This window comes from Echinops telfairi, unplaced genomic scaffold (genome assembly GCF_000313985.2).
Source record: "Echinops telfairi isolate 266 unplaced genomic scaffold, ASM31398v2 ScPeMD7_7457;HRSCAF=8495, whole genome shotgun sequence".
Lineage (NCBI taxonomy): Eukaryota > Metazoa > Chordata > Mammalia > Afrosoricida > Tenrecidae > Echinops > Echinops telfairi.
In genome coordinates, this window is record NW_022111357.1 from 29,372,202 (window position 1) to 29,382,065 (window position 9,864).

The 9,864-nt window shown below is 52.5% G+C and overlaps 1 protein-coding gene across 1 annotated transcript in view; it reads right to left on the minus strand.

Moving 5' to 3' along the window:
* Positions 1-1,028, minus strand: part of FBLIM1 (filamin binding LIM protein 1) — a 40,392-nt gene extending 39,364 nt beyond the window's left edge. Inside the window, exon 1 of the mRNA XM_013005310.2 lies at positions 841-1,028. Coding sequence (XP_012860764.1) covers positions 841-1,028 — 188 coding nt within the window. The remainder of the gene's footprint in view (positions 1-840) is intronic.
* Positions 1,029-9,864: the final 8,836 nt, after the last annotated feature.

Consider the following 9,864-nt stretch of genomic DNA (forward strand, 5'->3'; position numbering starts at 1 on the left):
GCCCCGCCGGGCGGAAACGGCCCCCACCTGCCCCCCCACCTGCCCGGGCCGCGCCCGCGCCGCCCCCTCCCCCTCCCTTTGTTCCTTCTCCACTCCTTAAACTTCCCCCTGGGTCGGGCACTGGGGGGCCAGAGTCTTCCCCTGCAGTGCACCCGACAAGTCCTTTGTGCGCCCCAACCTCAAACCTCACGGCCATCAAGTCGATGCCAACTCAGAGCGACCCTGTAGGACAGGGTAGAACCGGTCCAGTGGATTTCCAAAACCAGAACACTTCTTGGGAGTAGAAAGCCCGGTCTTTCTCCTGCGCAGCAGTCGGTAGTTTCGAACTGGTAACCACGAAGTTATGTGAGCCCAACTCCTTACCTAGTACACCACCAGAGTGGTCTGTACTCCACTCCTGTTCTGTCGGATGAGGGGTCACCAGGGTCAGGAGGACCTGGCAGCTATGGTTTCTCACTAGTGTGACCCTGACAGTCAGCCCCCTCCCTGAGCCTCAGCTTCCTCCTCTATAAAATGGGAATAGCTCCTCCCACCTGAAGGTCAAAGCCCATAGCGAGAGGCAGGACACTTGGGCTTTGGCTCATCTTTAAGAGTGTCCCTGGGATCTCAGAGTGCCCCCCTGAAGCAGGTCACCTCCTTGCTGTCCTGCACCAGCTATCAAGACCCCTTAGGGTACTTAGCTGTGGGCCCCAATGGCTTGGGGGACAGGTCCCCTCCAGGACGGACTGGTCACCAAGTGGCCCTGGACTGGGAGACAGGACTTAACTGGCAATCATGTCATCTGGTTTGCCACTCCACCCCGGGTCCCCTGACCTCCTGCCTCTTGAATTTGACCCCTACCCCAGAGTGGAGAGGGAGGAGGATGGAGCTGGGATGGGCCGCTGGTCCCCAGAGGCCTCAGGGACATTGCTGGGGAAGGAATCTGGGTCTGATTCAGAGGCAAACAGATTGTTCCTTTGATTAAAGCCACAGTGGCTGAAGCCATCTGGGGGGAGGCCAGGCAGGGCTGGCTGCCCCTTGTGGGCCATGCTGGGACAATCACCACTGGCAGGATAGCTTTGGGAGGCCCTGAGGGGCTCCCACTCAGTGGGGGGAGAACCTGGACAGCCCCAATCCCACTGCCTCCTCCTGCCTCCTTGGATCCCACTGGTGACGGCCCCTCCCCTTGTCCCCTTTCGCCTCTTCTTTGCTCATCTGATCCTTAAGGCTACTCCACAAGAGGCCACCAGCAGGGAGGGTGGTGAGTGGCCGTGACCCCATGCATGCAGAGTGGACTGGCTCCTTTGTTTCCAAGGCTATGGCTTTTGGAAGTAGATCACCAGGTACGTTTGAACTGAACTGCCAACTTTTTGGCTCAAGCTTTCGGGCTGAATTGTTTGGGCCACCCACCTGTCCTGTATCAAAGAAGCCCTAGTGGTGTTGGGGGATAAGCACACTAGATTGTTACTTGAAAGGTCAGAGACTCAAACCACCAGTCCCTCCTCAGGAGACAGATGAGACTGTGTGATTCCATTCATATTTACAGCCTCAGGAGCCCTGGGGAGCCCTTCTGTTCTCTCCTGCAGGCTGCTTTCAGTCCGAATCCATCAAACAGCAATGGGCTTGGGTCCTGTATTGGGGCCCCCTGTGTGTGGGGGGGCCTTGTAGAGCCTCCTATACTTTGAATCCCTGTGAGAGCTGGGGGAGTGATGTCTGATCACAACTGTGTCACTGAGAGGACACGGTGGCCCTGAGAGCTCCAAGGACCCAAGGCCACACATGGGGCCAGTGACAGAGCAGGAGGCACCCCAGGACAGTAGGTGCCCTTCCAGGGCAATGGGTGCTGTGCTAGTCCTAGGGGTGGGCAGGCGGGGCACCCTTTAGAGAGGCAGGAGCTGAGGCATGGAGAGGGGGCCAGAGTCCCACCCACAGTGAGCCCCTCCCTCAGCAGTGACCCCACTTTGCAACCCTGTTTGGGGTGGACCTTCACATGCCTATCTCAGCGGAAAGGAGGGAGCAGCTCACCCTCCCCCCATGCACCCCACCAACTGACCAGCCTGAAGGGGTCTTCAGGCATGTTTTGACCACAGAATCTCCCTTTCAAGTGACTTGACCCAGAAACTTATTTCACACCGAGACATGAGAAGCTTCCCCCCACCCCCCCATAACACCCCCAGAGCCTCCTCGCCACACTCCCAGGTGGGGACACAGAGGCACAGAAAAGGTGGCTTGGGGCCTTCTCCAAGGGCCCCTCTGCAGGTTGAACCAGCCTGGGGTGGGTATGGGGGGTCCACATGCTGCCACTCACCCGCCGTCCAACTCTAGCCACCTGCTCCACTTCCGCTGCGGCCGCCACTCCTGGTGGGAGAGGCTTGTCCTGCCCACGGTCTCTTGCACGGGCCTGAGTGTGGGTGTCACTGATCGGCAGGTACCAAGCTTCCTGCAATGAAAACCCAGGAAGTGGCTGGATGAGAACACACGCCCTTTGTCTGCCAGCTCACAGGTCGCCTCCCGCCTCCCGCCCTGCCAGGCTCTGGCTAGCTTGCTTCTCCCTTAGACCAATGGCCTGTGATGGGGCTCAGTCCTCTATCAGGGTTGTGGCAGGTGGACCCCTGGTAGCAGGAAAGAGGTGGGGGTGGGGGGTGGAAATGCTTGGGGGCAAGGATGTGAGATCTTCTGCTACCCAGGACTGCCAGGGGGCAGGGCACCCTAGGTGGTAGGTGCTGGTTTCAGGCACCTCTTCTGAGCTAGACACCAAGCAAGGAGCCCACGGGGTCAAGTCAGACAGTCCCTGAGCTGCCAGGGTGGTGAAGGAGCTGGGCATGGAAAGCCAATTCGTGCCACTCATTACCAAGTGGAATGAGCTCTGAGGAACAGAAGGGGTAGAGACAGAGCACGGGTGATGGGCCAGTCAGAGAAGGCCTCCCTGAGGGGGTGGCATTTGAGCTGCGATGAGGAGGAACCTGGCATGAGAAGAATGCTGCAGTGACTGTGCCCATTGCTCTGCCATGTGGCAAGCCCAAGTACAACAGAGGGGAATAGTGGACAGCCTGCACCATCCCCAGGAAGGCTGGGGGACTCGGGGCCCACTGGCCCTGCCACTGGGTCTTGCCTGGCTTTTAACTTCGGGCTCATCTTTCAGTGCTGTGTCCAACAGTTCCGTCATGTGCTCTGTTGGCACCCACAGAATTTTTACCGGCCGATTATCTGGAAGTAGATAGCTAGAGCTTTCTTCCTAGTCTGTCTTAGTCTGGAAGTTCCACTGCCCACTGTGGATGACCTGGTATTTGAAACCCCCAGGGCAAGCACGTACCACAGTATGACAAACTGACAGACGGGGGTGGGTGAGAAAAGTAGAAAACAATTCAAGAAGAAGGAGGGCGTGGGGACAACCTAGACCTTGGGGTCATATGTAGGCTTAACGCCCAGCTCTCTGGTGGTGGTGTGACTTTGGACAAGTTACTTTCCCCCCATCCTCACCCTTGGGCTCCATCTGCTCAGCTGTAACGAGGGGACTAGACTGGCTGGGCTGCAAGGGGGACATTGATTTCCTCTGCAGAACTGTTGGGGACTGAAGGGACCTGTAGAGGCCTGGGCCCACTCATGGGAGGCAGCATTACGCTCACATCCTTCTTGCCTGGTTTCCAGAGCTCTCCCTTTGCACTGGCCTCGCCTCTCCACAGGAAGACTCAGGAATCAGGACAAGCCTGGGAGCAGAGGGGGAGAAGTGTCGGGGGTCACGTGATTTCTCTCTTAAATTTAAAAAAAAAAATTTTTTTTTTGGTCACGTGATTTTTTCATTCCCCCCAGGCACCCTAAAATACTGTCCCCACGGACCTGGCAGGAAGCTTCAACCAGCTGCCCCTCCCCTTGACAGGCCAGGCCCCACTCAGGCGGTGCCGGAGCAGAGCTGCCTCATTCCAGCCTGGAGTGCCCAGGTCAGCGGCTACAGGAGATTACATCGCAGGCACAGGGGGCGGAGGGTGTCCACTCCCTGACAAACCATCCGGAGAAGCCCCTGGGCCCCTCCTCCGCTCTCCTCCCTGCCTTCTTAGGTCAGGCCCGGTGGTGTGGCCAGGGCTGGCCAGCATGCAGCCGTACAGAGAAGTGGGAGCTCATCTTGCAAGGGCAGTGGGGCAGACACCAACATGGACAGCACCAGTGTCTGTCAGTGAGTCCAGCTCCTCTGACCACCTGGGGTAGCAGTACATCTCTTGTGGTTTTGTCAGAAGGATTTGATGGGTTGGAAGGATATGTGGGGATTATATTGCCTGGTAGTCTGCCTAGATAGTCAGAGGTGAGGTTGTTCCTACCCCACCACCTACCCCCTGCCCTTCCATCACCACCACCACCACACACAACAGAGGTTTCTGGAAATTAAGGGAGATGGACAAAGTGCTGGAGGTGTGGAAGCAACTTGAGTCCCCTGGAGAATCTGAGACATGCCCATGGTCCCTGCCAGCCCACCATCACTTGCCCTAGTTTGGGTAACAGCACATCTTTCTCCACAACTCTCAGTGACTGAGGGCACTGTACCCCCTGGTTCCAGGGACATGGACATGACCTAAGTCTGGCCAATCGTGGTGGCTGTTGGTTCTGAGCCTCACCCCCATCGGGGGTAGGTCGTCTGTGGTGGAGCTCTTTGGAAGCAGCAGTATTTTCCCAGCTTGGCTTTTCCAGCTGTCAGCCGGTGGGAAGCAGACCTGGTACCATCTTAGGGCCAGATGGCAAGAGGACAAAGAGAGAAAGGGAGGGAACGAACTTCATTATTTAAGCTGTTGGATCCAACCGTGCCTGAAAGTCTACCTTTGGAGTTTCCAGTTATACGAGTCAATGAACCCCCCCACCCCCTTTAAACCAGCCAAAATGGTGTTTCTGTTGCTTGCACAGAGTCTTGATAAACACCGGTGTGACTCCGGGCTCGGGATCACCTCCCACTCCGGGCAAGCTCTGCAACCAGGTGGCCACTCCCCCCCCCCTTTGTTTATTTCTAACAATGTCACTGTCATCTAGTCACACAGCACACACTTCAGTCGTTGAGTCACATTCATCAGAGTTGTGCCATCACCACAGTCAATTCCAGGATGCTTCTTCTTCCTTCTTAGCTCCCCATTTCCTGCCAGCCTCCCCTGTCACGTCCCTTTGAACCTATTGGTCCATTTGTTGTCGCTATAGGTTTACTAATCTGGGTTTCCTACACAGAAAAACATACAAACTCAAGATGGAATACCAACGGCCCAACCACGACACAAGGAAACAAAGAAAAACCTCAGTAGAAAACAGCAGAAAATATTAAAAACTGGAGCAATGATGCATTGAGTCAAGGGGGGAGGTAACTGACAAGGTGTGACATTTTAACCCAACTACAATAATAGTAATCCTCCCTGCCATGTACTCTGTCTGGAAACAGGGCCTTTCTCATCTCTGGTCCACAGCCAGAGCGGATTGATCTGAGGCTTAATCCACATGGGGCATCCCACAGAAGTCTTTTGGACCCTCACTGTCATCCATAGCCTTATGCAAACCAGGTGTTCAGAATTTAATCTATACCATTCACTCTCGGTTTGGTTTTGACCTCCACACAAGTACTCCCTCAACACAAGAACACTTTGTTCTAATAACCTGGCATTCGGTGATGCTCACCTTTCCAACAAGATCGCTGAAGACAAAAATGGGTGCATAAGCAAAAAGGGGAAGAAAGCTCATGGTGCCTGGCGATAGCGTCCCCAGACACTTAAAGGCTTGAAGATAAGCAAGCCGCCATTTGACTGAGAAGTAAGAAAGCCCACATGCAAGCCTGTGTGATCTTGAGGTGTCGATGGAATCAGGTATCAGGCATCAAAGACCCAGACAAAAAATCATATTGATGTGTATGAGGGGGAGGGCAGGGTGGAGACCCAAAGCCCATCTGTAGACAATTGGACATCCCCTTACTAAAGGGTCACGGGGAAGAGATCATCCCGTCAGGGTACAGTATAGCACTGGCAAGAAAACAAATTTCCTCTAGTTCTTTAGTGCTTTCTCTGCTCCCCACCCGCCGCCCCCCACCCACCCCATCATATCATGATCCCAAGTCTACCTTACAAGTCTGGCTACACCAGAGCATGCACACTGGTACAGATAACAGCTCACAACACAGGGAATCCAGGACAGATAAACCCCTCAGGACCAATGAGAGTAGCGATACCAGGAGGGTTGGGGGAAGGTGTGGGGAAAGGGGGAAACTGATCACAGTGATCATTGTATAACCACCACCACCACCATCCCCCAGAGGGACGAACAACAGAAAAGTGGGTGAAGGGAGACAGCAATTGGTGTAAGACATGAAAAACATAATTATTTCTAAATTATCAAGGATTTGTGAGGGAGGAAAGGTGGGGGAGGGAGGGGGCAAAATGAGGTGATACCAAGGGCTCAAGTAAAAAGAAAATATTTTGAAAATGATGATGGCAACATATGTACAAATGTGCTTGACACAATGGATGCATGAATGGCTTGTGGTAAGAGCTCCCAATAAAATAAGGAAGGAAAAAAAAAGCTTTATATGAAGAGTAATTAAGAAAATAGCCCAGCCCAGATCAAGTCCATAAGTCCAATATTATCCCATATGTCCAATATCAGTCTATAAATTCCTCTTCAGACTCACACAACACATACGACAATGCTGAATACAGGGAGATCACAGGCCAGTGGGGGGAAAGTCTTGTAGATCCAGTGGCAGTAGAAGCATCTCAGCGCTGGCGTGGGTCTCCGCGTGGCGCCTCCAGCTCCAGGGCTCTGGCTCCATCAGCCTGTCTCCACGTGTCATGTCAGCAGAAAGATGAAGCAGAGAGCGTGTCTCACCTCCAGGGAGGAAGACGGGAGTTCCCAAAATCCTCAGAAGGCCATGCCCACACAGAGGCCTCTTTGGCTAGATCCACCCCTTTAAAAGTTGACAGGAGATTATGTAACTGCCACAAAAAGGAAAAAAAAAGAATTGTCCCATTAGCCACTCGCTTCAGATGAAATGCAAATGTGCTCATATTTTTCTCACCTGGGAAGCAGTCTGGTGAGCCAGGGCAGTGTTTCATTATCTAGGGCTGCTATCACGGAAATACCACGAGTGGCTTTAACAAACACTTTAATTTATTCTCTCACTTTTTTTTTTAGGAGATTAGAAGTCTTAATTCTTGGTGCCAACTCTAGGGGATATTTTTTCTCCTAGAGGGAAGGTCCTTTGAACATGTCAACAAGGAGAGCGCTCCTTGCAACTCTCCAAGTGTCTGGGCATCCATCTTCTCCAGGGTTTAGGAGGGTCTCAGCACTGGGAACCTGGGCCCAAAAGGCAAGCTCCCTCCTCGTTCTTTCTTGGTGGTATGAGGTCCATCCCTCTGCTTGCTTCTCCTTTCATCTCCTGTAAGATAAAAGGTGATCCAGGCCACATCCCAGGGAAGCTACCTGTGTTACACTCGGCTGGGATGTCTTCTCAATGTGCAATTGCTCTATGATATAAAGCTCTCTCTTACACATACATGAGTGTCCCTGGATTTGTTTCTCTAGTCAATCCAGACTAACACATGGTACCAGGAGTGGGGTACGTTACTTACCCTCACCAGGGTGCCCATTGGCCTCCTTGCCTTTTGACCATGGGCCCTGTCACAGAGTCTCAATAATCCTAGTCTCCTCACGCTAGTTAATGAACTTCAGGAGGCATCAGGGTATAACCTGATTGACAGGTTAGGCTCTACCCCTTCACTCTTAATATCCTCAAGTTGACAAGAGATTATGGAACTACCACACTCCCCTTCTATTGGATCAGGGTTCTGACTTCAGGGAGAGTAAAGGTGATGAAACCCACTGCTTCATTAACATAACAAAATATAACGTAATCCTAATTAGCATAACCTAATCCTGCCTCATTTGCCTTGGAGTTGGTTCCTACTCATTAGTGACCCTATGCAGCCCAGTAGGAAACACTCGCAGTCCTGGTGAACTTCACATTTGTTGCTATGTGTGAGCCCCTTATTACAGCCACTATGTCAATCCACCTCAGGAAGGGTCTTCCCTTAGAAGGGTCTTTTGATGCCCTTTTCTTACTTTACCAAGGAGGCCCTGGTGGCACAGTGGACTATACATTGAACTGCTAAGCACAAGGCCAGTGTGGGAGTTACGTAATTTGGTGCCAACTTCAGACTATCACGAGTGAAGGGGTGGAGTCTAGCCTGTCAATCAGGTCACAGCTTGATGACCTCTCTGCTACCCATTCCTGTCGACAGGCCACATGGAGCTACACTGATGCAGCCAGAGCCCTGGAGCTGGAGGAGCCACGTGGAAAGCCCTGCCAGCCCTGAGATGCTTCCACTGCCACTAGATCCACAAGACTTTCCACCCAGTGGCCTATGATCTTCCTGCACTCAGTGTCATTAATGTGTTGCATGAATCTGAAGAGGACTTTATAGATTGGTATCGGACATATGGGCTAATATTGGACTTATGGACTTGCTCTGGACTGGGCTCTGAATATTTTCTCAATATTCAATTGCTCTTGTACATAAATCTCTCTCTTATTCACATACGAGTCTCTGTGTGTAGCGTCCCGGCCTGCGGGATGCACGAGCAGGGCCCTGCAGGGAAAGGCGGACCTGGATGGAAGAAAAGACACGGAGACGTGGAGCAAGACAGAACGCTGATCAAACTCCGTTTATTTGGGCAAAGCTCGGGGTATGTAAAAGGGAACTGGGAGGTGCATATTTTAATAAGGTGTGCGACACAACATCCAATCCAACATGCACATTAATGAAGCATAAGAACGTTAACCAATCAGCTGCAGGTAAAAAGGCGCGCGCTAGTTCTCAAAGACGTCCTGCATGCAGACTAAGGTTCATCAGGCGTAATGCAAAGTCCATCTTAGTCCAATGAGCGCTCGGCATTATTAACCAATGGGTGAAAAGGTCAACTCTTACAACCGCCCGTGCTACAGAGCACGTAGCTAGGAACGTGGAGGTAGGGTTGGGCAGGAATTAGGCAGGGCCAGTCCCCCACAGGTTTAGCAAATGAAAGACGAAACTTAACAACCAGGAAGCAGCCAAGTTCGGCTCGGCTCCGTGACTGAGGCTAAGGCCTTAATGGCCACCGGCTCCCAACATCTGTGAATTTGTTTCTCTAGTCTACCCGGACTAACACAGTCAGTGATTCAAACCCATCAAGCACTCCTCCGGAGAAAGATGAGGCTGTCTACTTCTGTAAAGATTTGAAGCCTTAGAAACCCTGGGGAGTGGCTAGGGTTGGACCCGACTTGATGGTAGAGTGTGCTTTGTTCTACTCTACCACGTATGATGTCGTTTCCCAGGGGCTGCTCATCTGACAACCCGTCCAAAGTGCGTGCGAGGAAGTCTCCTCTCCTCACGTCTAAGGAGCCTTCTGGCTGCCTTCTCCCAGACAGGTGTGTCTGTTCTTTTGACAGCCCGTGGTGCTTTCAGTGCCCGGCCAGCACCGTGTTCAACTTTCACATGCAGATACCAGGGCACACCTTCGTGTTCAGAGTAACACCCTTGCTTTTGAGCATTTTAAAGAGGTCTCGTGCAGCTGGTTTGCCGAATGCAACACATTTTATTTCTTGACTTCTGCTTCCATGGTCATTGATCGTGGATCCAAACAAGATGAAATCCTTGACAACTTCGATCTTTTCTCCGTTTATCATGGTGGTCCAGTTGTGAGGCTTTTTGTTTTCTTTACACCGAGTTGCAGTCCACACTGAAGGCTGCAGTCGCTGATCTTCGCACACGTCATTCACGCGTAGACTAGACGGCAGGATCTGTAACACCACACATGGAAGCTCTTCGCACACGTCATTCACACGTAGACTAGACCGCAAGATCTGTAACACCACACATGGAAGCTCTTCGC